Source organism: Equus caballus, chromosome 28 (assembly GCF_041296265.1).
Source record: "Equus caballus isolate H_3958 breed thoroughbred chromosome 28, TB-T2T, whole genome shotgun sequence".
NCBI lineage: Eukaryota > Metazoa > Chordata > Mammalia > Perissodactyla > Equidae > Equus > Equus caballus.
Window position 1 is genome coordinate 41,624,748 of NC_091711.1, and position 27,168 is coordinate 41,651,915.

At 60.9% G+C, this 27,168-nt stretch overlaps 1 protein-coding gene across 6 annotated transcripts; it reads left to right on the forward strand.

The window, feature by feature from the left end:
* Positions 1 to 635: 635 nt before the first annotated feature.
* Positions 636 to 27,168, forward strand: SYNGR1 (synaptogyrin 1). Of its 6 annotated transcripts, XM_070254634.1 has the most exons (5): positions 1,531 to 1,593; positions 2,047 to 2,223; positions 17,434 to 17,671; positions 18,989 to 19,134; positions 20,507 to 21,230. In XM_070254634.1, the coding sequence occupies exons 1-5, from the start codon at positions 1,546 to 1,548 to the stop codon at positions 20,597 to 20,599; spliced, it is 702 nt and encodes a 233-aa protein (XP_070110735.1). In that variant the 5' UTR covers positions 1,531 to 1,545; the 3' UTR covers positions 20,600 to 21,230. The 6 variants fall into 6 exon arrangements, with proteins under 6 accessions (XP_023487235.1, XP_023487232.1, XP_023487233.1 ...); XM_023631467.2 differs by lacking the exons at positions 1,531 to 1,593; positions 2,047 to 2,223 and adding an exon at positions 636 to 811 and having other exon boundaries at positions 20,507 to 27,168; XM_023631464.2 differs by lacking the exons at positions 1,531 to 1,593; positions 2,047 to 2,223; positions 20,507 to 21,230 and adding exons at positions 641 to 811; positions 23,392 to 27,168.

Here is a 27,168-nt window from a genome sequence, read left to right on the forward strand (position 1 = left end):
GTGTGCGTGGGTGTGGGGGGGAGGCTTCCTAAGACTTTACTGCCCTTCCTCAGCCCCCGCCTCTGTGCCAGGTGTCTCTGGGCCCTTCCGGGCCGGGGGTGGGAGGCCCGCAGACACGGGGCCCCACGTGACGTCAGCGTGAAAGCAGGGTGGAAAGGCCGCCGGGGAGGTGGGGCTGTGCTTTGGAGGTCTCTGAGAGGGGCTGTTCATTCGTGGTTCATCCATCCCTTCGAGAAATCTTCATGCGGCTTCCGCTGTGTGCCCAGCGCGCTGCGGGGAGGACAAATGCGGCGTCCGCCCCCTAGCTATACTGGGGGCCGAGGGAGGGACGGGAAGCAAGCAGATAACCAAGAGGGTGTGCGCCTGCCCTTGGACGCGGAGGGGCTGCCCGGGGCCACCGCGCCCGCAGCCCCGCGCCGGGGACGGGGACACAGCCCGCATTCGCGCGCCCGCACCCCTGCCAGCCCCCCGCTTCGCAAAGAGGTCACCACGCTCGCGACGAGCGCGCCCCCCGCCCGGCCCGCAGCACGCGCGCCCGCAATCGAGGGCGCGCACCGCCCGGCCCGGCCCGCGCGGCGCCTCCGCTCACGACGCCCCCTCGCGGGAGCCCGGGCCGCACCGGCCGCGAGCGCGGAGGGGGAGGGGGCGGGGCGCCGCGCACGCGCAGGGCCGGCGCGCGCCGAGCGGGGGGCACCGCGCGGGCGCAGCCACGATGGAAGGGGGTGCGTACGGAGCGGGCAAAGCCGGGGGCGCCTTCGACCCCCACACCCTGCTCCGGCAGCCACACACCATCCTGCGCGTCGTGTCTTGGGTAAGGACGGCGGGGCGGCCCGGCCGGGCGGGGGGCGCGGGCAGGGCCGGCGCGCCGGGGCGGACACGGACCCCCTCGGACCCCGGGCCGGGGCGCGGCCGCCAGGGTAGCCGTCCTGCCGGGGCACCGGCGCCCGCCCCTGCCTCCTTCCCGGGCCCCGGGGCGGGGGTCCTGGCGCTCGCGGGGGCGGCGCTGCTGCTCCCGGAGCCCTAGCTTCCCGGCGCCCCCCATTCGTGCGCTCCTTCGCCCCCCGTGGTCGTGACCTCCAGGCTGCGGCCGTGCAGCGCGCGGCTCGGGTTCTGCGCGGCCGCCCGGGCGGACCGGCGACCGTGGGGACGGAGCCTGGGTTTCAGGTGGCCTTTTTGGGGGTTTGGATCAGGGCGTGGGCCATCTCGCGGGGGTGCACGCCGCGCCTGCCCTGGACGTTCAAGCGGGAGAGGGCCGGGAACCAGGTTTTTATGGCTTAGCCCGCCTGGTGTGGAGCAGTGCGTCGGGCGCCGGATACCTGGCTTCCACCCGGGAACGGCCTCTCCTTGGCAGCGTGACCTTGGGCTGGAAACTACCCAAGAAATGTTCACGGGAAACGAGGAGTTAAATTCTGGGGTGGGGAACGTCACCTCCTCTCTCGTGCCTCAGTTTCCTGATTTGTAGAGAGGTGGGAGGAGCCTCCTTGAGGCCTCCTTGGACTCTGATGTTTCATGGCTCTCTGACAGCCTCCCTCAACACACACCTGGATGCCTGTGGGGAGAGACCCGGGGGAAGGATGCCCGGTCCAACCGCTGGTCAGTGGGCAGGGGAATCACCCACTGCAGAGGGCTGAGTGGGGTTCAGACCCGGGGTGGGGTGAGGAGGATGGGACAGAGACAGTGAGCACAGGGGGAGGGGTTCGCGTGGCCTGGGCAGCACCGCAGGGAAGGGAGGCCCGCCTCAGTCTGAGAGGGGTGCCTCGAGCTCCCCAGGGTTGGCTGCCCATCCCCGGACACCCTCACTGAAGGGTCTTGCTCTATGGCCCATTCCTGTGGGCCCTAGGGGGCTATGCCTAAGGCCAGCTGTGCTCAGACTCCCTCATTTCCTGGGTCTCAGGGCCATGTGAGGTTCTGATGGGTGGGACAGCTTGGTGTTTATCTCCAGCCTCCCATAGAGATAAGGGAGCTACCTTTCCTTTGCTTACAAATGTTAGAACCCCTCCTGGTGCCACAAGAAGGGTGGTCACGTTTAAACGCCTTTTTTCTCAGGCGCCCACCAGATGGAGACTCTTTGAGGGCAGGGAAGTCCCGTCCTGTTACTCTTTGCGCCTCAGTGACTGGACAGAGCCTCGCACCCTGGGCACCTCCATGAGGGCTTGGGGGGCTGACTTCATGCGTCTGTGCCAGTCTTCAGCTCTCCGAGACCCTGACAGGCCCTTGGCAAAGGTAGAGCTCTGGGGGGGCACCTGCCTGATCAGGTGGGCCAGCTGTGTGCACCACTCTCCTCTGCTGGCCACTGGCCTGGGAGGGCTCTGTGAGGGGGTCACTCCTGCCTGTGATCGCTTCATTTAGTGAAGCTTGATTGAGTTATCGAGGCCCCGAGGGAAGGCCAGCATGACTCAGATGCAGCCCTTAGTGCTCACGGCACCCACAGTCCCACTGGGGAGTGAGCCAAGGACCCCAGGCAGAGCCCTGAGAGCCAGGAGAGGGTCTCCCTGCCGTGGCAATCAGAGAGGCTTCCTGGAGAAGGTGATGTCGAATTGGGCTTGGAAGGATGAGGAAGGTTTACATATGTGCACCTCGGGGTGTGGGGAGGACGTTCCAGGCAGGAGGAAGGAAAGGGAACTCCGATTGAGTGCCCACTGTGTGCAGGGGTGTTCTCATGATCACCCAGCTAGTCCCCAACAGCCTGTATCACACTTGAGTAAACTGAGGCTCAGAGAGGCCCAAGGTTTCTGAGCAAAAAGGGGCAGACAGAGGATTTGAACCCACTATCTTCCTGTGTCCCAGGCTCAGTGCTCACCCTGGGGCAGGAAGAGTGTGGGATCCTGGGGTTTCAGGATTGGAAAGGATAAGGGTCATCTGGGCCATCCAGTGCCCAAACGCCCCCAAATGTCCCCACCGCCTCCTAGCCCTGCTCACTGCTCTGCTGGAGCAGAGGTACCTGACACAGTTTGACTGACACCTTTAAAAATATATAGTTTTTTCTGGTCATAAAAGTAATACCTCCCGATTTTTGGAAAATATAAAAATCACTTGTGATGGTCGCACAACAATATTAAATGTACTTAATACCACTGACTGTACGCTTAGAAATGGTTAAGATGGTAAATTTTAGGTTGTGTGTATTTACCACAATAAAAAAATTTTTGGAAAAAATACCCATGTGTGATCCCCGCACACACGTAGGGAGGACTGCTCCTCCTTCCAGTCTTTTCAGAAACGCGTGGTGCTCTGAGACATTTTAACACGCGGGGAGGGTGCCGGGGATGCGGCTGGCCACCTGCCCTTTGCCCTCGCGCTTGTTCCAAACGCCGCGGGGTCTGGCGGGCGTCAAGCTTCTCCCTGGAGCTGATGGAACCTGAGCTCCAGGGCCAGGGTGACCAGTTCCTCCTGGTTTGCCGGAACTTTCCAGGTTTTAGCACTGAAAGTCCCGGTCCCACGTCCTGGGAGCTGCCCTGTCCTGGACAAGCAGAGCCGGTTGGTCGCTCTCTCCAGGACTCCTCCTGTGCCACCCAGAACCACCGCTCCCACAGCCCTGCAGGGGCCCAGCTCTGTGCACATGGGCTCGTGAGTTTGTAGAATTTGTAAAAGATCTTTTCCTGTTATTTTTCCAAAAGAGGACCCCCAAACTGTTTAAGCTTCAGGGCCTCACCAAACCTGAACCCATCCTGGAAGCTGAGTCCCCTGAGCCCCCAGGCCTGGCTGGGCGGAGGCAGCTCCTAGGACCGCCCTATCTCAACTAGGCTTTCTCAGCTTCACTCTGCCAGCTGCTTCCCCCACCCCCACCCCACACACCTGGCAGGGTGATTGCTCACAGCAGGAACTGGGAAATTAGCTGTGTTGGTTAAGGTGGGGAGGGAGCTGGCTGTGTTGTTTAAGGTGGGGAGGGAAGTGGCGGTGTTGTTTAAGGTGGGGAGGGAAGTGGTGAGCCCTCTGGCCGATCCCAACTTGGACCCTTCCTGCCCTGGGCCAGGAGGGCATGGCTGAGTTGGGACAGTGTCCAGGGCAAGCTCGGAGCTGCTGCCTTTGGCTTGGGTTACGGGGGAGATGGGGCTGCGCTGGCTGGAGGCCAGGAGATCCACTGCCACTCCCGGCTCCCCCAGCTGTGCCCACCCCCTGTGCCTCGGTCCCCCCATCTGAGTGAGGAGGCTGGGCTAGGTCCAGGGTGCCCGTCGCCGCTGCTCCTTGCTCTGTTCTGGAGCCAGGTGGGGGAATGGAGTGCCAGGAGGGCGCTAACTGGTTTCCTGAGAAGGACCACCTTCTAGTTGGAATTTCTGCTCTCGCTTTAGAGGGTTGAAAGGGCCTGTGGGAAAAGAGTATTGGTACTGGTAGATGAGCGGGCTTTTATTTAATGCTCTATTTTGGCAAAATAGAAGGATACAGTGTTTGAAGTTTCGCCGTTTTCGGCATTGATCTCCTAAGGGCGTTGGCTGTAGCACCCAGGATTCTGTGAGTAGAGTGGGGGTCGTCCCCCCAGATGGCAGAAGTAGGGCACAGGCTGGAGGGGACTTGTCTACTGGCTCAAGGCTCAGGCCGTCAGAGCCGCAGTTGGGGCCCAGTCTGCAGGGTCCACATTCAGTGCACCCTGAGGCTTCCCTGCCTGGGTGGCAGTGGCACCGAGGGGTGGCTGGATGAGGTGGATTCACAGCCTCCTTGTTGTGAGCCTCCCTCAGTTGTCCCAGGTGAACACTGAGCAGAAAAGCTGAGCTTGCTTTGCAAACGCAGCAGCTTCCAGAGGCAGCCCTTGCCCCTCTCCCAACCAGATGGCCACGCCCTGGCCCTCCCTCGGATGGACCTGCTGGAGCCCGCTGCAGCCCGGGTGGAAGGGATCCAGCGTGCAGATGGAGCCTCTGGCCAGCTCTGGCGTTCATTCATTCACTCCACAGATAGCAAGTCCCTGCTCAGTGCCAGCCCGTGTGCCCCCGGAGATGTTCTCAGTCCAGTGAGAACGAAGTTGAGTCGACAGGCACCACTGGGGAGGCTTGGGGTGCTACAAGAAGGAAACCCAGTGGGGAGTATGTAGCTACCTCTGTGTGTGTGTGGGTGCAGTGGAGGGCTTCCAGGGGAAGGTGACTGCTGAGCTGATTCTGATAAAGAAGTGGGGAGGGGCGTTCCCGGTGGAAGGAACAGCACATGCAAATGTCTGGAGGCACGAGGTATGAGTGACTTTTAGAAATGATGAGTGAGTTCTCATGATGAGTGATGGGTGAGTTCTTGAGGGCCCCAGATGTGTGAGTCGGAGTAACCAGTCAAGAGGCTAGGCAGGAGTGGGCAGCCCCGGAAGGGCTCGGACAACAGATACACGAGCTGGACTTCATCCGAGGGCCATGGGGAGCCACAGAGGGTTGTAAACAGAAAAGAGGTGTGTTTCGGAAGCTCCCTGTGGCTGCCATGTGGAAGCGTGGCTTGGAGAGGACCCTGGGGGCCGGTGTCCTGGCAGGAAATGTGTGGTCTCGTCCAGCCTGTCCCCTCCCAGCGCCAGGCTCAGCCCTGTCCTTTATTTAGGAGCCAGGTCCAGTGCTCCTTTGGCATTTATTGCTGACAGTCCTGGAACCTTGCTCACCTCTGCGCCCGCCCGTGGCTGACCCTTGGCTGGTCCATCTCTCTCAGGTCCGGGCTGGGGTCCACCACAAGGACGTCTTCAGGAGTTGTTGGCTGATAGGTTTCCGGTGTCTTGGGCATTTGCTCATGTACGGGGGGAGCCTGGGAGAGCCTGGGGTTTGGGTCAAGAGCAGGACCACCAGCACGAGACCTTGGAAAATCCCAGGCCCCTCTAAGCCTCTGTCGCCTCATCTGTCGCAGCGGGTTGGGCGCCTGGGTTTGGGGCGGACATGAAGGTTTGTGGAAATGGACAATTAAAGGGCCTGCTGTATGATCCACTCCTCCTGGGCGTGTGACGTCCCCGTCAAGTGGGTTTTGTTGCCCCCACTTTAGGTGAGAGGCTGAGGCCCAGACACGCTAACTGGAGTTGCTGGGGTTACAGCCTGCGCTGATGTCGAGGATGTGGCCCCCGCTTCCTGCTTAGGAGAGTCCCCCGCCACCCCGGGAGTCCCACGTGGCCCGCTTGTTAGACAGGCCTGAGCCTGGGGAGAAAGAACAAAGGCTGGGGAGGAAGGGCGGAGAGGAGGAAGAACCAGGAGGAGGAGGGTGGAAAGGGAGAGGCAGATGGCAGAGCTGGCGAGGGAGCCACACTTGGCACCCCGACCGGAAGAACCAGCTGTCTGGTGGGAGGAGAGACAGGGCAGGGCTCTAGGAAGTGCGTGGGGCCTCCTTCTGCACCGACTCTGGCTCTGACCCTGACTTGAGCAAGATGCCACCCTTTCTGGGCCTCAGTTTCCCCATCTGTCAAATGGGAAAAGCATAGTCAGATTGGGGTAGAGGTTCCCAACATTTCCGCCGTCAAAGAGCCCCACTCGTGCTGCTAGTGGATTGTAGGTTGGGAACTTTTGGACTCGTCGGTCTTTAGAGAAGTGATCAAGAGCCACTGCCCGGCTCAGTGCTTTTTGAGGGGTCTGCAGCAGGGGGCCTGGGTCCCAGGCCCGTGTATGCGAGCAGAGCAGTGTTGGCTGGAGCCCGGCAGGGCGGCTCAGGCCCTTGTGTTTCTGGAGGAACCTTCCCTTCCTGGGCTGGAATTTTGCTCCGCTCCCCTCTGCTGGGGAGGAAAGTGTGGGATGCAGAGGACTACAGGCAGGCGTGGCCGTTGTTTAGGACGTGATCATCCAGGAACTGACACGCCCGGGCTCCTCGAATAACTCGCGGTCCAGGGGGGCGAGACGACACGGCCTTCTGTCTCTGCACATCCTAACTGTAAATTGCACTGTAACCTGGCCTCCCCCGCAGGACCCTGCTTCCCCGGCACCCTGGGGACACCCTCAGTGGGGACTCTTCTCTCCTTCATCCCTCCCTCTGCCAGGCCTGGAGGTGGGGCAGGGGCCTCCAGCTCCTGAGGCTGCTTCCAGACCATTCTCCCCCAGCTTTGAGCCTCGAGATGCCCACCTGGCCGGCTCTCCAGCGGCTTCCTGCTTCGTTCCTGGTCACTGCATGCCCGCTTCCGTGATCCTTCTCACAGCCTGGCCTCTCACTGCCTTGGCCTCCCCTCCTCCCACAGCCGTGTCCTCACATGCCTCGGCCCCTCTCACCACTGGGTGTACCCCAGGCCCGGCTGGTCTTTCCAGCACCTGGTTCTTTCCAGCACCTGTGTGGACTCAGATCGCTGCCTCTCCCCGCCCTCCTGTCTTTCCAGCTCTGCCCCTCGCCTGCCCCCATTCCAATGGTCCTTGGGCCTGGATCTTCTGAGCCATCGGCTGTCCTGCTGTGTGCCAGCCCTCACCCCAGTCCTCCAGGCCCCCTTTGCAGCCTGGGCTCCCCAGTGGTCTCACTTGGCTGCTCCCAGCTCCAGCCCCTGTCGTTGCACTCACCTGGCAGAGCTCTGCTTCCGTCCCCCTCGGCCCCTCCCCAGGCGCTCTCCTGTCTGGTGGCCCAGGCCAGCCTCACTGCGGCCACTGGACCCCACGCTCTCACCTACTCAAGGCCTCCAGTGATGGTCCCTGTCTCTCTCCCTCCCTCTCCTCCATCCTTGAGGTCGCCCTCTCCCCTCTGGCTTTCTCCCGGCAGCTTACAAAGGAGCGTTATTCCATCCCCTCACCCATCGCTCTGGACCCTCGGATATGACTGTGGTTTCCTCTCACGTGCTCCCCGCTCAGGCTTCTTCCCCCACCTCTCCATCACGCGTGACCTTCACATCGGCCGAGTCCCGTGGCCGATGGTTATCAGTGGCTCTCTCAGCCGCAGGGAGCCGTCCTCCTACCAGATCCCCCAACGGCAGGGCGGGGTCACCCTGTCATCATCTGTTTCCTGTCCGCGTTGAGCGCGTGCTGGTGTCTGCTCTTTGGTGAGGGCTCACAGCGTAGGAGGGAAATGTGGTGGAGAAACTAGTTGAAATATGGAGGTGAGCGCGAGACCCAGAGTGAGGGACACTCCCTCAGGTTAGGGACAGGGAGGTGACAGTCAAGAGGAGAGGGAGGGGCCAGCCAGCGGAGGCAGGAGAAGGAGTTCCAGGCAGAAGGAACAGCATGGGAAAGGCCGAGCTGCCGCCCTCGTGGGCTGTAAGCTCCTGGGGAAGGGCCGCATCTGTGACATCACTGTCGCATCCCCAGTGCCAGACAGTGCCTGGCATCCTGTGAGGGCTCCTCGTGTGGGTGAACGAGGTGGAGAACTGCACTGCTCTGCCCTCCTTCCACCCACCCTCCCCATTCAGGTCTCTCACCCAGCCCTTAAGGCCCAACTCAAACATCACCTCCCCCTTGAAGCCTTCCAGGATTCCCCCCAAGCTGGCTATCTCCTCCCCGCTTCCCTTGCGCTCTGTGTGAAGGGCTGTAAGGACTCTCAAGGACACAGTCCCCTTCATGTCTTTCTTCTCTAGGAGGTGCACCAGGGCCTGGACCGAGATTCTCTCCCTGAGGCCTGGAATTTCCAGAGGGAGAGAAACAGGTATCAGGGACAGGCATGTGGGGCCGGACGGCAGAGGCGGCAGGGAGGTGGGGAAGAGCCACAGAACTGGGTGCTTAAAGCTACCTTCTTCCCAGTGAGGGACCTCACAGAGCCTCAGTTTCCCCATCGGTAAAATGGCGACAGCAATGCCTCCCTCAGAGGGCCGTTGGCGGTGTAAATGAGGTCCTGCTGGAAGGGCCCAGGCAGGGCTGGTTCCAGGGCTGGCATTGCTCCCCCCCCCCCTCCTCCCCCCTCCTCAGGGCAGAGGTGGCAGGACCTGGATGAGGAAGGACCTGGGGTGTAGAAGGTTAGGGGGTGGGCGTCCGGAGACTGCCACCAAGCGTGAGCCCCGGCCCAGCTCTGGGTCTGTTTCCCCTTTTCTAACGAGGCTCCTGGCCCCCTCGTGGTCAGGCAGCCCCAGGAGGGCAAGGATGGGGACAGTGTGGGGAGGAAAAGGGCCTCCTTCAGGTCACCGGCCGAGTCTTAGCACCTTGGGGACAGAGGTCCCAGGCCCCAGCCCGGCAGAGCCCCCTCCCCTGCCCACTGCCGAGAATGTGGGGTCAGCTTGCGGGACGATTACCGCCTAATCCCCGGCAGGTCACTTCCAAGGCTGCAGAACGTGGAGCCGGGCGGGGGAGGAGAGGACGGACTGGGGGCCACCGCCCGCCTCGGCCCTGCAGCCTCACATGAGGCCCGTCAGGAAGCCAGGGCTGCCTGGTGCCCGTCACACGCTCTTGCGTTGGCTCCGGCCGTCCTCCTCGCATGACCCTGGGGGTGGCAGGGCCCGCTCCCAAGGTGGGCCCTTGGCAGCCTGACTCATCCCTCAAAAGCTGCTCCTTTCTTCTCTCAGCCCTTCCCTGGGGCCCAGGAGGCAGGATGGAGGACTTTGGTGGGACAGCGGCAGGAAGGCCGGTTCAGCTGGTGGTGAGGGAGAAGACTCAGCAGCCCCCTTGTTAGGGAGTGAGCTCCCCGTGGTCAGAGGGGTGCAAGTGAGGGAGGGGTGCAAGCCAGGGATGCCGAGGAGGGAATGTCCTTTTTCCTGACTCCTGTGCTGCCTGTGTCTTTGCTCATCTGTCAGGCTTGCTGTTTACTCCTCTCGACGCCTTTCCTAACCCTCTCTCTGGGTCTGGGGGTGAGACGTACACCCAACAAGGGAACCGATAAATAGGGAAAACATTCTACAATGATGTTATCAAGAAGACAAATTGTGGTATGGGAGAAATATTGTAGATCTGGGAATCAGGTCTGGAGGACTGCTCTGAGGAGGTGTCTTTCACTGAGATTTGGATGTTGAGAAGGAACCAGTGGGAGCCAGCCAGGAAGATATGGGAAAATCTTGGGAACAGCCAAGGCCCTGAGGCAGGAATGAGTGTGGTAGGAAGTGTGTCTGAGAGGAAGGCAGGAGCCCTGGGGGTTGCAGGAGGGGGACTTCGCTGTCGGGGTGCAGGGGGGACATGATCTGGCTTAGGTTTAAAGAGACCACGCCAGCTGCAGTGCAGGTGGCAGGAGTGGACATGCAGGGACTGGGACGCTGCTGTCATCACCTGGCAGGAGGCGGTGGTGGCCTGGACCAGCGTGGGGACATGGGGTAATTTGAGTTATTCAGGGGAGGATGGAGTACTGGGCCCAGATTGGAGGGGTTCGAGGCCGAGCCCATTGTGGGGTCTGAGCATTGGTGGGGAGCCAGAGCTTGGATGGATGGGGGCGCTGGAGGTCACTGGGGGCTGGGAGAGGCTGGAGGTGAGACCAGCGGCCCAAACAGCGGGGCGTGAGAGCCAGCCTAGGGGCTGGACTGTGCCCGCCGCCCGGCAGGGCCTGCGTGCGTGGGGGTTGGCAAGCACGGCTGGCCGCCGCCTGGGGCCTGCTTGGAGGAGGCGAGGAGGCTGGTCTGGGTTGCAGCCTGGAAGTGGGCAGCAGCCGAGGCTACCAAGTGGAGAGTCACCAAGCAGGTCCGCTGGCCACCTGCAGCGCAGGGCGGGGACCGGGGCCTCCTCCCAGCCGTCTGGCTTGGAACAGATGTCTCTGTACGGGGTGAGATAGATGGTGGACCCGATGGCCGCTGGCTCCCGGCCTCGTCTGGCTGCAGCTTGTCTGGGGAAACTCAGCATGAGCCTAAAGATGTTGAAAGCCCGGCGGACGGCAGTGACCTCTGCCCCGCACACTGGCTGCGCCCAGCCCCGTTCTCCCGGAGCCGGGTCAGCCTGATGCCCGGCGGTGGCCAGGCACCAGCTGTGTGTGGGTGTGGAGTAAAGCGGCCTGGCACCTCCTGCTCTGGGGTGGTGACACAGCTCTGGGCAGCAGGTGTCCCTCCTGGGTCTCGTGCTGATCCCGGAGGCTGGGGTCTGGAATTCGCTCCTTCCTGGGAATAGAGGTTTGGCTCACATTCTGGACTGGGCTGGAGGGGGCAGGTGGGGGCAGGCCTGGGCGGGGCCGTGCCCTGCAGGCCTCTCTGACCTCAGCTTCCCTCGGGGATGTGGGCTAAGGTGGTCTGCCCTGTGGGCATGTTTTCACGTTTATTTTCCTTTGGAGGTTTTGGTGAGGGTTAAATGAGGCGATTTTCCTTAGATGCTCCCAATCCATGCAGGGCCCCTGCGGAGGCTGTGGGCAGGCTCAGGGTCTCGGGGTGGGGACAGACCCGTAAATGAGTCCCCAGCAGGAATGTGTGCAGGGTCCAGGGGGGGAGAGTGACTGGGAAGGAGGGTGTCCCAGAAGGCAACTGGAGGTCACCACCTCCCAGCAGGTTTTCGAAGGGTGAGAAGGAGTTCACTGCTATTTGAAAGATGGAAAAGGTGGGGAAGGGCGTTCTGGGAGGAGGGAACAGCAGGTGCAGACACATCAAACAGCCTGTGGCTGTGCCAGCCCGGCCCTCTGGGACGGCTGTGTTGGGTGGGGAGGGCAAGAGGCAAGGCCAGGGTGGGGTCTGGGAGTTCTGGGGTCTCTGTTTCTGTGCGGCTCTGAGTCCAGTAGCTCAAGATCCTAAAATTCCAAGACTCTGAGATTCCTTCTGATTTGTTTTTCCGAGTTTCCTGTAGCTCTGTTCCAAGTGCCATCTGGAATCCGTTTTTAAAAGACCCAGGATTGGATTATAAAGATGGTGAGAACACGCAGAGCCGCTGCCCGGTTACCTAGGCCCTTCTCCTTTTTTTAGCCTTTTCTTGGGCTCAAGGGAAAGAGGTGGTTTGTCCTGGGCCTGCCAGGGCCCAGCACCTCTCTAGTCCTCCCCCTGGGCCGCCCCATCCTCTCCTGCTCCCAGTGCTGGTTCTCCTGGGCAGCCTGTCCTCCGTCCCGCACAGACCCTGCGCCCCTGCTGCTGAGCCGCCATCGACCGTCCGCCCGCTTAGGTTCTGGCTCTCTGGCTGCGGTGTCTGCTCTGTGCTGGCCCTGCAGACCCGGCCGTCGCGAGTCACCCCAAGGCTGCCTGACTCAGGCACTGGCTTTGGACTCAGAGACTTGGCGTGGAGTCTGGGTCCATCCCAGACCAGCTGCTGACCCGGCCGGTCCCCGGATGCAGCTGTCCAATGAGGACGAGGACGGGGCCCTCACGGAGTGGAGAGCATGCAGTTCAGTGACAGCAGGTCCTGAGTGGGTCCCCGTCCTCCTCGGACGGTGGGCGGCTGAGGGACAGAAGCCTGATGCCCTGCCCTGCTCTTGGGGCTCCCAGCCCCTCGGTAGCTAACTGGAGACGTTAACCTCGGAGGGTCCTGGGGGAGTTCAGCAGACCGCCAGGGACTGGTTGTGTGTCCTTGGCAACGCTTCTTCCCTTCCCCGAGCCTCAGTTTCTCCATCTGTAGACTCTCGGGCCTGGTCTGGGGGTGCTGCCTGTCCTGGCCTGGCCCTGTGGCCTGCCGGGGACCTGGCACAGGTGCCCTGTTCCATTGTCCTCCCACCCCTGCCCCGGCTCTTGCTCTAACTCCCGCAGACCTGTCAGCATATTCTGTGGCTTCACCTCCAGAGTATGTCCAGCACCCGCCCGCCTCCCCATCGCTGCTGCCGCCCAGCCCAGCCCCCTCGGCCCTCACCTGGGGCGACGTGGCCCCCAGCTGGTCTCTCTGCTTCACCCCTGCCCTACAGGGCAGCCAGGTGATTCTTTTCAAACCTAAGTCAGATCAAGTCAGCCATCTGTTCTTCCTAAGCCTGAAGTGGCTCCTGAACGCACCTCGCCCCTCAAGGCCCTGGGGCCAGCTCCCCCTTCCTGCCTTGGTGAGCTCACCTCACTCTGCTCTGTTCTGCCACACCCACCTCCTCAACACACCCAGCTTATTCGCATCCCAGGGCCTTTGCACTTGTGTTTACTTCCCCCTGGATTGACCCTCCCACAAACCTACATGGCTCTGCCTCACAGCACTCGGGCCTCTGCTCAAACGTCACTTCATCAGAGGCCCCCAGTGACCTAGCCTGTCTCCTCTCTCTCTGCTTTATGCTTCCTCAAGACACTTGTCAGGACTTGGGTACGTATTTGTCAGTTTACTGTTTGTTTCCCTCAGTGAGAGTGGGGACCTTGCAGCCTCCAGCACAGAGCCTGGCACATACCAGGGGCCCAGGAAACACTGTTGAGTGAATGAACAACTGATGGTAAGCCCGGTTCTCTGGCCTTGGAGATGAGGCCTCCCAGGCCCGGGACACAGGGGGCCCTGGGGGTGCACAGTGGTCAGCTCCTGGATGGCACATGCCAGCAGAGGGGCCCCTAGCAGCTCGCCCCACCTCCGCCCGATGTGAACAGAAAGTCAGGTACAGCTCAGGACCCTGGTGTGATGGAACAGGCCCCCAGGGAGGAGGGGCGAGGAGGTGGGGACGCAGCTGGTGGTGCGAAGGGAGAGGAGGCCCCAGGTGGGTGGGGCCCGTGCATGCGGGGCCTTGACTACCTGCCCGAGATGTGCAGGTTGTGTCCAAAAGGCCGGGGGGAGCGGGGCGGCCTTCATGCTGCACACTGGGGCCCATGATCCGCAAGAGCCAGATCTTGTCACCCACCCCGTGACTTCTCACTGCGTTTCAACCCCATGTCCCTGCTGTGTCCCCCCCAGTCCCCCTTCCCCACGTACCCGCCTCCTGTCCCGTGTCCTCTCCAGCCCCAGCTCCCTAGTCACTGCTCTACCCACCTCCTCCTCCACCTTCGGCCTTTGCCCTTTCTGTTCTTCTGCCTGAAACATGCTTCCCCCTGGCCTTTGCAGGCCGGTTCCTTCCAGTCTCAGCTCGGAGCCCCTGCCCAGGGCCCCCTTTGCTGACCACCGCCACCTGCCCCCCGCCTTTGCCGCCACCCGTCATTGCCGTATTGTCTGCTCCACTTGTCCCACACCGGGCTGGCGTCTCTGGGTGCTTGCTCCCTGCCCTGTGCTGCCCCTGCACACGTGACCCCATCCATCCCTCACGAGACGACAGTGAGACCACCAGGTGCATCATCGTCCCACTCCACAGATGAGGGAACTGAGGCCCAAAGAGGGCAAGTCATTTGCTCACGGTCACCCCACTAGACAAGTGGCCAAGCTAGGATTCAGCAGGCCCAGGCAGTCTGACCCTGCTCCTGCCCCTGTCACTCCTGCCCCTCCGGGCAGCTCCCTCCACAGGTGGACACGGCTGCTCCTGACCCCCTCGCACAGGGTGCCAGGTGCAAGCCTCTGTCCTGTGACGAATGCCTGACCCCGCATGTCCTTTGCTCTTCCTGTGGGCCCCGCCCATCCCTCTGAGGGTGTTTTGATCTTGCGCCTCACTCTCTTGGGGACACTTCGTCTCCAGCACTTTCCTCCTTGCCTCTCCGAGGACTCCCTGCTTTTCTCCCCCAAGAGGGCCCGTCTTAATGCTTCCTCTTCTGCTGTCCCCAAAGCCCAGACTTCCTCCTGCCTGCTCCCGCTCTCACCTCCACCTGCCGTCGTTTGGAAGGGCACCCACCCTTGTTCCTGCCTCTGGCAGCAGCAGTGTCTCCTCCAGCCCACAGGGAGGGTTATGTGTCCTGGTGCTCTCCCTGCTGTCCTGGGCCTCAGGAGAAGGGAGCTCACCCTCAGTAAGCCCTGCTCTGCTCTGCTCCGGGCACTTTGTGTACTTCCCCCATCATCCCTGGAGGGAAGGGTCATTTCTACAGAGGACCAGTCTGAGGCTCAGAGAGGTTAAGTCACTTGCCTGAGGCCACACAGCATGAGCAGCAGGCCTGGGATTTGAATCTGGCTGCCCTGTGTGACTCCTCAGTGTCTGAAATCTCTCTCTAATCAAGGGGCTTTTGCATTCTGCTGGATTGGTGATGTCTAGTGACATCCAGGACAGGGCCTCAGATTGCCGACCTGGCAGTTTTCTGGGAGGAACCTTGGACTTGTCTTGGTGTATGGGTCCAAAGGGCTGTGTGAATGGTGGTCCCTGGAGGTGTGCAGTGCACAGCCCAGGCAGCTGGCTGTCAGAGCCTGCCTTCGTCACCCGGTATCCAGCATCCGCCTTGCGTGTCTAGACTTTGTCAGTTGCCCAGGGGTCCCTTTGACAATTGCTTTGAAGTCAGGACTTCCTGTCACTCCCCCTTGTGTCCCTGGGCACAGACACTCCGGTAACACCTCCTGATACTTTGCTGCCCTCCAGCCCTTTCTCCCTGGTCTGATCCCCTGGGTCTCTGGAAACAGCAGCCCATCTTCAGGGCCCGCCTCCTGAGGCTGAGAGTCAGCTTGATTGGGTGGAAAAGAGCACAGGGCTGAGACTCAGAAGACTGGGTTCGAGTTCAGCCCATGCTGCTGACAACAGGGCCACCTCCCCTTTCTGAGCCTCCTTCTCCTCGTCGGTTAATCGGAGATGGGATGACTTGCCCCCTGCTTTGGGGGGGAGGGGTGCTTGTGACGATGCAGAACCTGGGACAGGCGGGGCTGTGAGCCTGGATGCCGCGCGGGTCTGAGGATGTGGCTCTGTGTACGTTCCCTAATCAGGACGGGCAACTGTGTGGCTCACGGGTGCCGTGGCCCACTCTGTGCCCGTGGCTGAGCAAGGACACGGCCCGACAATCCTTTTTTTTTTTTTCTCTAATTGCAGAAGAATTCACATAACACACAATAAACCATTGTAAAGTGTACAGCTCAGTGGCATTTAGTGCATTCGCAGTGCTGGGCAGCCACCACCTCTCTCTCGTTTCACAACGTTTCCTCCGTTGATGGGCGTTTGGGTCAGAATCCCTCGTAACACACAGCGTTGTGAATCAGTGGTCTCCAGACTTTTGATCATGCACAAACATTTTTGAGTCAATCCTCCCATTAAATATACTTATTTGTTTCACGTATATTATAACTACTAGTGTAATATATCCAGTACATTATAAAACCTATGTCAAATGTAGATGTCATAAAAAGATAAGATGAAAAAAGTCAAAACATTCCTCATATTTTTTCCCACACCGACCCTGGAGTCACTGCCCATCCTGGGCAGCAGCTGAACATGGAAATGTGTCTGGCTCATATGGAAATTATAGTTTCTCTTCTAGAAAATTGGAAAACACAGAGAAGTGGAGAATGGACAATAACAACCCCCTCTGGCCTCGCCTCAGGCTCACTGCTGGCCACACCTGGGGCTCTGCTTCTGGTGTGGGTGTCCGTTGGGTCCGGGCCTCCTCAGCCTCACACAGATTCAGGGGGGTGAGAGGCAGGAGCAAAAAGGGAGAACTTCCGAGGCGGGTCCCCTGAGCTTGAAGCCAGCTCTGCCACTTCCCGGTTGTGTGACCCTGGGCACTGCAGCCAATGCCTGCACCTTGAGCACCTCATCTGTAAATGCTGATAGTGATGGTGTTAGTTAGCTATTGCTGTGTAACAAACTGCCCCAAAAACATTGTAGCTTGAAACAATGAACACTTGTGATCGCACAGTTTCTGCAGGACGGGAATCTGCTTGGCTGGCTGCTTCTGCCTCAAGGTCCCTCAAGCCACAATTGCGGTGCCAGCCAGGGCAGCGGTCTCATCTGAGGGCTGAGGTCAAGCTCACCGACACGGTGCCAGCAGGACTTGGTTCTGTGGACCAAGGGGCTCAGCTCCCTGCCTGCTGTTGGCTGCCCTCAGTTCCTGCCCCCCGGGCCTCTCCACAGGGCAGCTGGCAGCGCGGCAGCCGCCTCCATCAGAGCGAGCTAATGAGAGGAGGGAGGAGGGCGAGCAAGACGGAGGCCGGAGTCTGCATGACCTCCTCACAGAAGCGATGTCCCATCACTTTTTGCCATATTCTGTCTTAGAAGCAAATCACTGGGCCCAGCCCACAGTCGGGGAAGGAGATGCATGAGGGCGTGGATACCAGGAGAGGGTCACGGGGCCGTCCCAGCTGGCAGCCTCCCTAACTGAAACGGACGTGTGACGGAGGGTTGTGAGGTTAAATGAGGTGCCGCGCGTAACACACGCGGTCGTGCAGCTTGCCCTGTGGTTGGCGGGACTGCACCGGTGTTCCTCTTTCATTCCTCACTCCTGCCACCTGCCAGGGCCTGGGCAAGAGGGAAGGGTGGGACCGAGACAGCGCTTGAGACCCCAGCAGCCTATGGCTCCGCAGAGGGGATGGGAGCACCAGACGGGGCTGGCCTCTGCCAGCGTCCGGAGGAGTCAGCTGGGAGCTGGGTTTTAGCAGGTTCACCTCCCAAGAGGGCATGAGACCGCTTGTTCTGGGAGGCTGCATCTGGTCCTAGGGGAACCTTGGCATCAGGACCCAGGAAGACCTCTCAAGACCTGGCTGGGGGCGTTGGGCCAAATGTGTGGTCAAAGGGCCCTCAGTGCCTACAGCTGAGGAAGGAAGTGATTGTTCCCTCGTGTGCCGTGTGACCCTAAGCAGGTTGCTCACCCTCTCTGGGCCTCCCCTCTGAAATGCCTGCTTAACGCCAGCCTTGTGGCTGTTTGGGGTGAAGAGGGCTCACAGAGGGGCAGGCAGCAATCCGGGGGGTGTTGGCAGCCTCCTCCTCCCCCAGGGCTGGTACCCAGTGGGGCTGACTCTCACGTGCACTTGCTCCCACCCACAGCTCTTCTCCATCGTGGTGTTCGGCTCCATCGTGAACGAGGGCTACCTCAACAGCCCCTCGGAGGGGAAGGAGTTCTGCATCTACAACCGAAACCCCAACGCCTGCAGCTACGGCGTGGCCGTGGGCGTGCTCGCCTTCCTCACCTGCCTGCTCTACCTGGCCCTGGACGTGTACTTCCCGCAGATCAGCAGCGTGAAGGACCGCAAGAAAGCCGTGCTGTCTGACATCGGCGTCTCGGGTGAGTGCCTGTGGGCACCCCTGGCCCGGCAGAGCCTGCGAGGGGCGTTGCGGCCCCTCTGTCCTCACACACACCCGCGAGCAAACGAGGTGCAGACAAGTGAGGGGCAGACGTGGGGCCCATGGCTGGCCGCGGGGAGGGGTGGGGCCAGGGCTGGCCCGAGACCCAGAAGAGCCCATGGCTCCCAGCCGGGAGGGCAGTGCGGCCTCGGAGGAGTCGTCTGATCTCTCAGTGGCCTCTTCCGTGCCACCTCCCTGGGGCCACGAGAACTGAGCAAGGTGGGGACAGAAGGCCTACAGCCAGTCCCTGCAAGCGCCAGCCAGACCTGGGGAGCGCAGGACTGGAGCTGGGGAGCCAATGCGACCTCCTGCCCTTGCCCTTCAGAAACGGACCTGGGCGGGTACCCTGACCTCCGGCCCCATGAGATTTGAGAATCTGATTGGCTGGGGGTCAGTGAGGCCGTGGTCTCAGGTCTCTGGCTGGGACCTCCCTCCATTTCCAGGCCTGGTCTCTCAGGACGAGCCCAGCATTGAGGCCTGGGGATCCTTAGACTTGAAGGAACTGGAATGAGATTAGTAGTTCTCAAAATGTGTTCCAGGGAGCCCCAGGGTTCCCAGCCGTGCCTCTGGAGACCACCCCTGAGCACACACGCACTTTATCATGAGCAGCTCTGGTCCTCCCTGGGTAGACCCTGGGCACCCGCAGAAGATCCTGTTGCCACAAGGCTTCCACTCCTAACCCCCCAGACCTCGGCTCTGAAGGGCCACTCACCCACCTTGGGAGCTTTGTGAGGCTGCACAAACGTTAGAGGACGAGGTTCACAGCCATCTGGGTCTGAGCTGCCAGCCTTGCCCTGGCCTCCCCTCATCCTGCCCTGCCCCGTGGTCGGGCCGGTGCTCCTCCCAGAGAGCTGCAGGCCTCAGGGCTGGACCAGGGTCCCCCGGGGATCCTCCTGGGAAGTCTGTGTTAGGCTGAGGTTAGAGAAATGCTGGCCTAGGCTGACTGGTTTTTCCTTTTCTCTCTGTCTCCCCCTGCTCCCCTCCCTTCTCACTGTCGCGGCTGTCCCGGGTCTGCTCCTGGCCTCGCTCTCTGCTCGGCCTGGCTGGCTCCTTTCCCTCGTCTCTCTCCCGCTCTGCATCTGACCCACCTCTCTGTTCTCGCCTCGCCTTCCCTGTGCTCCCCCTTGCCCCCCGCCCCGCCTCTCCCGCTGGGGGTGGGGGAGTGTGGGAGACGTGCTCCTGAACCTCTCCCTGTGCCTCGGTTTCCCGCTTGCTCCCTATGCGTGGCCCATTCGGCCTGGTCCTGGTGGACCCCCAGCCTTCTGGGCCTTCCTCTGGTTCGTGGGCTTCTGCTACCTGGCCAACCAGTGGCAGGTCTCCAAGCCCAAGGACAACCCGCTGAACGAAGGGACGGACGCGGCACGGGCCGCCATCGCCTTCTCCTTCTTCTCCATCTTCACGTGGGTGAGTACAGCGCCCGCCCAGCCTGCTGCCCGGGTGGCGGCCTGTCAGCACGGCTAGAGACCCCATCTGCCTCCCTCCTTGCTCGCTCCCGGTAGGGTGCTCCCTGGGGAAGGAGACTGTTGCCATTGCGGGCAAGGACAGGCACGTGGTGATAGCATTCCCTCGCTTAGTTGCAGAGCCCCTTCCTGGGTCAGGGTCCCCCTCCCAACAACGCCAGTAGTTGAGTGGTTGCTATTTATTTTCCCCTTTTACAAACAAGAAAGCTGAGGCCCAGACGGGAAGATAAGGCTTCGAGGTCTTGAGGCTGGGAGGGAGTCAGGAGACCTGGGTCCCATCTTGGGGCTGCCTGTCATTTTCCAGGCCTCTGTCCTCCCGTCTGTGAAATCGGAGATTGGATTGGGGTGGGGGAGTGTCACAAACTCAGCCTCCCACGGCCAGGCAGGACGTGAGAAGGTGTGAGTGGGCCCGGGGCCATGTGCATGCCCGTCCTGAAAGCACACACTTTGCTCGGCTGTTCTGAAGCTGAAATGGGAACCCACAGGGGACAGGTCTTCCTATTTTTCCAGAAAAGCTAGAAATCTGAATTTCTATGTGAAATCTGATCCCTAGGTGAGCAGTTTATTCAAATTAAGAAAATATATTGTGTGAGTCAAAACATGTCTCTGGGCCCAGCTGGCCAGAGGGCACAGCTTTGCGGGCTCTGAACACGGTGGTCTCGAGCGCCAACCAGCATGACAGCAAGGCCGCCCTTTCCCACTGGTTCCAGGTCATCTCCATTTAGTTCTTTTTCTTCCCTCATCTCCATCCTGCAGATATCTGGGGTCACATGGGCTCCCTGCCCCCATCCCAAGGGTTCCCTGGCTTGCCTGCAGCCCTCTCCTCACCCGCCCCTCCACGGTCCTCGGCCTGCCTTCCGCAGGGAGGAGACCCAGCCCCTCCTGCGCACCTGTGCTGCAGGTCCCTGTCCCCCAGGCTCCTGGGCCTGGCCCGAGGCAACTTCTTTCTTCTTTTGAGGGCCCCTGGATATCCGTTTTCTCCTGGGACCTCACCCAATACAATATTGGGAGCTAGGGTTGGGAGGAGGAGACCTGTGGTTCAGGTCCCAGCAGGCCAGCCGTGGTCACTCCAGTTCTCCGCGTCCTCAAGGCTGGGCAGGAAGAACCAGTGACCCCGGGGCATCTCGGGCAGAGCAGGTGCCCCCCCAGGGGGCGGGGCTCCCAGAGGAGGAGTGTGTGATTGGACAGCAGGACTTCCGGGGGCGGGCCTGAGGCCTGACTGACAGGTGCCCGCCGGCCGCCGAAGCCAGCCTGCTGCTGGCGCCCCCGCGGTCTCGGCCCTGCCGGTCGGCCTCACCCGCGCTCTCTCCCGGCAGAGCCTGACTGCAGCCCTGGCCGCGCGGAGGTTCAAGGAGCTTACCTTCCAGGAGGAGTACAGCACGCTCTTCCCCGCCGCAGCGCAGCCCTAGGCCTAGGCCTAGGCCTCCGCCTTCCGGGCAGGGAGCCCCGCGCCTGCCCGGGGGCGGTGGGGGCAGCGGCTGCCAGGACCGGCAGGGGCCGGGGCGGCCTGGGGGTCCGGTTAGGACTCGCACTGACTCATTCACCTCCTCTGTGCATTCCTCGTGCGTCCATCCGTTCAGTAAACATTTATTGAGCAGCTGTCCTGTGCCCACTGATGAATCAGGCGGGGTCCCTGGCCCCGGGAGCCCGCAGGCTGGGGAGGGGAAGACGAACAAACCGAAATCTACCCCAGATGGGCTGCCACGGGCTGTTAGAGGTCGGGGGTAGCTCCGTACGTGGGCTGCCTAGGTGCGGAGCTGCCGACAGTCTGAGAGCCTGTCTCGGCTGCAGCGTGAAGGCTGAGTTCACAGTCCTCATGGAGGATGGCTGCCAAGGGGGGTCTGGCCCGGGACATCCGAGGACTCTCTTGTGCGGTGTGACCCTGGGCAAACCCCTGCCCCTCTCTGAGCGTGCGTCACTTCCCTGGACTGAGGAGTGATCATGGACCAACCTCTCAGGGCTATTGTGTGGAGGAAACAAAGGCTGGCCCGGGGCTTAGCACAGAGATGCTCAATAAATGGAGGCTCTTTTGTTTTTTCATTCATTCATTCACTCATTCTCCAAGGAGTCGGGGGCACCTCCATAATCTCTGCTTTGGGGGTGATTCTTATGTGGCGAGTCCCTGTTCTTGCAAAGGAATTTGGCCTCCAGTTCTGCACCGGTTCTCTCCTTGGCCCTCAGCTGCCTGGACAGGAACCCATCCCTCCACTCTCTGTGGGAGTTGAGGAGGTAATGGAGCACAAACAGCCCCCAGAGCAAAGCACACAGAGAGTGAGCTTCCTGACACGAGAGGCATACAAGTGCAGACTGCCTGCTGCACAGTGGAGAGGCTGCAGACGGCATACCTGCTCTGAAGAAGCAGAGCCAGGTGGACCTCCAGGTCCCTGGGTTCTGAGCAGAACTCCCAGCTTCCCTTCCTCCCCTAGTCCAGCAGGGCCCACGCCCCGTCCTGTCTTGTGGCCCCTTGAACTGGATGGCTAAGGGAGGCCCTGACTCAGTGGGAGCACAGGAGTGACCAGAGAGACAGTGCTGGGTCCCTTAGCCTGAGGCCTCTCCCTGGAAGGGTCTGCAGAGGTCATCTGTGCCTGCCCTCTGCCTCCACACAGGAAACCAGCCCGGAGGGTGGAGCCAGGGAGCTCCGGGAGAACCCGGTCTGCAGCTGTTCCTCTCGGGGACTCATTCATTCCCTGTTTGCTCCTGTGGGCCTGCCGATGGCTCCAGGGGGCTGAGGACCTGGCCTCTACCCCAGGGGGCTCTCACCCCCCTGCCTCTCCAGGTTCCCACACCTGAGCCCCAGGACCTCAAACCCACAGTGTGGGAAGTACAGGAGAGCCACAGCTGGTTTCCCCAGCACAGCTCCCCTTGTCCTCGTCGCCATTCCCAGGCCTCTGCGCTTTGCATTCAACATCCACTTCCCTGGAAGGGCTGCCCCTCAGAGTTCTCCAGTGACACAAATCAAAAGTTAATGCCTAGTCATTGGGCTTCTGCAACTTTCTGGAATAAAATGCCGGCACACTTCGCTCCCTGACTCTACCCAGTTGCCCTTTTGGGTTCCTGGTTGACTTAGTGCCTTGTTGGGGGGCTGACCACAGGGAAGGAGGTGGGGGACCCTGGCCTGGGCAGGGGCAGGACCCTGTGTTCAGGTCTGGGTTCCCAGCATCCGTCTGTCCCAGGCAGGTTACCTGGGCTGGAAGGGCCTCTGGAGGATGCTCGCAGTGTAAACCTGTGGGCTGCTTTTCTAATGACAGATTGAATTTATTCCCTGGCTTGGTGTGGTCACTGTCATTGTCCTTAGTAACAGTGTAACTGCTTTTACTGAAAAGAATTCCCCACCTAGGCATGTGTGCTGTGAACAAGTCTCTGCCAACTGGGTCCTGTGAAGAAAGGGCTGCAGCAGTCAGATGGGACTGGCAGATGTTGCTTGCCATAATTTTTCCCTCGGGGACCCCAGCACACATTAAATAGTCAAGACTCTGTTTAACTCAGTTTCCCAAACTTGTTTGACCAAGCGTTTTGAGTTAGAATTAGGTTCAGCAGCAAATGACAGAAATTGCAAAGAACAGTGGTTTAAACAGAGGCCAAGCCTGGCATAGTGGCTCCAGAAGTCTTTAGTGACCCAGGCCTCTTCCATCCCTACAATTTGGCTCATGGATCTTGTGATCCATTATGGCAACTAGAGCTCCAGCTATCACCTCGACATTCCAAGCATCAAGTCAAAGGGTGGGACAAAGAACTGGGGGTAACACATTGGCCAGCACTTAGTCATATGGCCACACCTAGAATGGCCTTTAGGAGATACCACCAGTTTTCTGTCCCACTGAGAAACTTCTTTTCCCCATTCCACAAAACACCCCGGAGAACACAGTTTGAGAGGATGTTGTGGGTCATTTTAACACTCCATAGTGGAGACTCTAGAATTTCTGGTGGCCCAGACTGCCCTCTGGGATTGGGGGGCGGAGAAGGTGGTGACTTCTGATCTTCCTTCTGGCTGGATGATGTGGTTCTGGGACCCTGCGGGCTGGCTGCAAGGACAGCCTGCCTTCCCCTCGGTCCCACTGGGTTTCATCTTCGGTGCTTGGAGGATGTGTAACCCTCTCTTGCCTGTGTCCTGTGAACTAACCACCACTAACCCAGTGCTCTTGTCTGTCTCTCCCCTAACCATCCCCTCCCGCCTGTCCTTGTCCCGCGGCCCCCGTCCCAGGCGGGCCAGGCTGTGCTGGCCTTCAAGCGGTACCAGATTGGCGCCGACTCGGCCCTCTTCTCCCAGGACTACACGGATCCCAGCCAGGACTCCAGCATGCCTTACGCCCCCTACGCGGAGCCCAGCGCCGGGCCAGACCCTGCCGGCGTGGGCGGCACCTACCAGCAGCCGGCCAGCGCCTTTGACCCTGAGCCCCAGGGCTACCAGTCACAGGGCTACTGAGCCGCAGAGACCGCCTGCCCCCCACCTGCCCCTGCCCCAGCCCCAGCCGCCCCTCCTCCACGCCAGCCCCTGGTCCCTCCCAGGCTGCCCTGCCCAGCGCCTCACCAGCTTCTGGTGGTTCCACTGAGGTCCAGAGCAGCTCGGGGTGGGATGGGGCAGTAAGGGTTGGGGGTCTACACGTGTGTGCAAGTGTGTCCAGCAGGGGCTGCGGGTGTTTGCATTCATTCATTGTGTCATGGAGCGTTCACTGAGCGCCTCCAGTGTGCCAGGCCTGTGCTCGGCACGGGTGGTGGGAGAGAAACGGCCCCTGGAAAGGGAGAAGTCAGAAGTGGAGGAGGCCCCGTTGGTACCAGAGGTGGGAATGGTGGGAAAGACGGACCGGGGTGATGCCGGGAAGGTTTGGGTGCAGGGTGAGTGTGAACCCCTGTGGGACACTGGGGGCTGTCATGCCAGGAGTGACACAACAGCCCTGCAGGAGTGTGGGGGCTGTCTCCATTGTATGTTCGAGGAAACAGACCTGGAGAGGTCAAGGTCACTTGCCCAGGGTCAGTCAGGCAGCCAGTGGTGGAGGTGGGGCCACGCCCAGGCCACTAACTATAGAGTACTTGCTGCCCCCCGTCCCTGCCTTCCTGCCCCTGAGCCTGGGGCTCTCCTGCTCAGTGCTACCATCACTGAGAGGCCTTGAGGACCTCAGCCCATGAGACACCCTGATTCTGCTGCAAGCCAGGGGCCTGTTCTGCCTCGGCTGTCCCCGCAGCGGGGCAGCCCTGCCTCCAGGCCCCTGTCCCCACATCCCGGCGGCCCCTCCCTGGCCTCCTCCCAGGGTTCGCAGCCAAGAGGGCTCGCCTTGCTCACGTGTTTCCCAGGCACGGCGCCTGTCCCCCAGGGAGCTCCAGCACCCCGTCTGTGGCCTCCGAAAGGACTGACCACTGTCCCTGCCTCTAGGAGGAGCTCACTACGTCCTTGTCCAGGGCAGGGTGGACGAGGAGGCCCAGAAGGGGGAGCGACTGGCCCAAGGTCACAGTGAGTGAATGGCAGAGCTGGGCTTTCTGCCAGGGTTCTTGCCCCAGCCACCTAGCAGCTGCCCTGATTCCCTGCCCTTGTGACCTCCCAGGAAACAGAACTGATCTGGGACACTGTGTCATCTTCCCCTCTGCTGAGGGCTCAGGGGCTGCAACAACCAAGGGCGTGGAGGGGCCTTCCTCTGGGCCCAGCAAGGCTGGCCTGAGAGCTGCCACAGTGGGACAAACCGCCCCCAAGATGAGCAGTGAGAGCCCCTGGGCGTGGTAGGCTCAGGGAGGCCACAGGCTGGAGGGGGAGGGTAGCAGGTGTCCCCAAAGGCACAGGGAGGGTGTGGGACAGGGAGGGATTGCACAAGGTGGGCTCCTCACTGAGCCGTAGGAGACAGGGCAGCCTTAAGGATGGAGAGACGTGTGGGGAAGCTTGGGGTCCAGGGTCCACTGGCCAGTGCCTCGGGGAGCAGGGCAGGGGGGTTGTAGGTCGGCACCTGCTGGGTGTGCCCACCACCAGCACCCCGTGCCCCCACGTTCACTCACTTGCCCGTTGATTCAGCAGTTATGGGGCACCTCTGTGCAGAGGTCCCTGCCCTCAAGGAGCTGACAGTCCATCAGAGACAAGCATTAAAGCGACAGCTAGACCCAGGGTCCATTAAGCGGGCGAAGCACGGGATAAGCACATGACAGGCCAAGACTCCCCGAGGAGGGGCCCTGTGGATGGGCGGGAGCTGGCCTGGTAACAAGGGAAGGAGAAGGAACTTCTAGGCAGAGAAGTAGCGTCATTTGTCCCCACTTAACAGAAGGGGGAACTGAGGCTGGGAGAGCGTGAGTGAGCAGTGGAGTGTGGATCTGAACTGAGTGTTCCAGTCCTCCCGAGGGCAGCTGTGACGGAAGGACCCCAGACAGCGGAGCAACAGCTGGTTGTTGCTGACTTCAATTTCCCACATGTGGGGAAGGGGTCTGTCTACAGTCTCTCCCCCGGGGTGGCCCAAGTGGGGACAGGATCCGGTCATGGTTTCTGCCAGGCTGAACAGTGGACCCTGCACCCGCCCGGAGTTTTGCAAAACAGGCAAGGGTGTGGGTGTGTTTGTGGTAGAGTGGTGACGTTCCGTGCCCACGCAGGAGGCTGCGAGAAGTCCTCCCCTTGCCACTCCCCACCCAAAACCTCCTGCTGATGGGTGCTAGGAGACTCTAGGGTGCAGCTCATCTGTTCTCCCTGGGCACTGACCCATCCCTGGTGATGCTGGGCTGGAGGGCAAGGTGCCATTAAGCTTCACCCAATCCCTGGGTGTGTATTACAGGCCCTCCCTGCCGCCCCAGACTGAGATAGTTTACAAGAACCCTGCCAGGATTGGGGGGCACTGGGTCATCTCACTTCAAATCCCTCACTTGTCCCAGACACAATCCCACCGTCAGGGTGGGCGCTGGTAGGGGCCAGCCCATGGTGGTGAGAAAGAGAGGGCGCGAGATGCCGGACGGCAGGCTTTAGGTGAGATCCAGGTCCCCTGACTCCCCTCCTGGGAGGCCGGTGGGGAAGCCCTGCTCCTTCTGTTGGCTGAGGACAGCCCCCTGGGGCCCCAAGCTTAGAGCCTTTGCTCACAGGCCAGCGGTATCCCCTTTTCCCTCCCTGCTGCCCCCTCTGCCTCTCCCTTGCTTCCGAGCCTTCCCTTGGAGCAGGGCTCCCCTGCAGCCTGACCTTGCAGAGTTTAGGCTCCCTCCTCCCATCAAGCACAAGAGAGGGCCCTGGAGAACTAGGTTCCACACGGCCTTAGAGCTACAAGGACCCTTAGAGATGGTAGAGTCTGGGCCAGGAAGGAAGTGACTGTCCCAAGTCAAGTACAGAGCTAGAGGTTCGGGGTTCCAGTCTCCTGCCTCGGAGTTGACACTCATCCTGTGGAGTCACAGGCCATCTGGATGCAGCTGCTGGTCCACCAGGGATGTGACGATTGAGGGACTAATTCCCAGGGGACTGGCATCTGCTCCCCCCTCCCACCTTCCTTGGTGATTCTTGATCTTAAGAGACTCCTGGGGGCCCCAGGCTTTCCCCCTGTAACCAAGAGCCCCCACTTGTGACCCCTTGGGGGCCCCCGACCCTTGGCCCGAGACCCCTTTGATTCTCTAAGGAGCATGAAGGGAGAGTACCCCTCCTAAGAATTTGTGGGAGGGTGGGCTGGTCCAGCCATCTCCCAGCGCTGCCCCTTGATGTGACACTCCCCTCCCCATGCCCACAGCCCTGGTCTGGGTGGCCCGGCCCGTTCCGCAGCATTACTGCCTGTGTATAGTATAAATATATATATTTTCTATATATAAGATGTATAATATAAGGCTCCACAAATATATCCGTGTGTGTGCGTGTGTGCAGTGAATGGCGGTCCCCATCCTGGGCCCCCACTGGACTCCCCACCACCTGGTTAAGTCTCTCAAGAGTGAATCCAGTGGCCCTGTGGCACCCTCCTTTATGACATCTGTCCATTTGTGATGAACCAAGTGAAGGTGGTGTCTTCTGGTGACATGGTAATAAAGTAAAAATCAAAACCCA

What these genes read in the sequence shown, in the direction of transcription:
- SYNGR1 (XM_023631464.2), top strand. Translation starts at nt 713, where the DNA reads ATGGAAGGGGGTGCGTACGGAGCGGGCAAAGCCGGGGGCGCCTTCGAC. An exon ending in TCCTGCGCGTCGTGTCTTGG is followed by an intron (nt 812 to 17,433) that starts GTAAGGACGGCG and finishes TCCCACCCACAG; the next exon opens with CTCTTCTCCATCGTGGTGTT. An exon ending in TCTTCTCCATCTTCACGTGG is followed by an intron (nt 19,135 to 23,391) that starts GTGAGTACAGCG and finishes CCCCCGTCCCAG; the next exon opens with GCGGGCCAGGCTGTGCTGGC.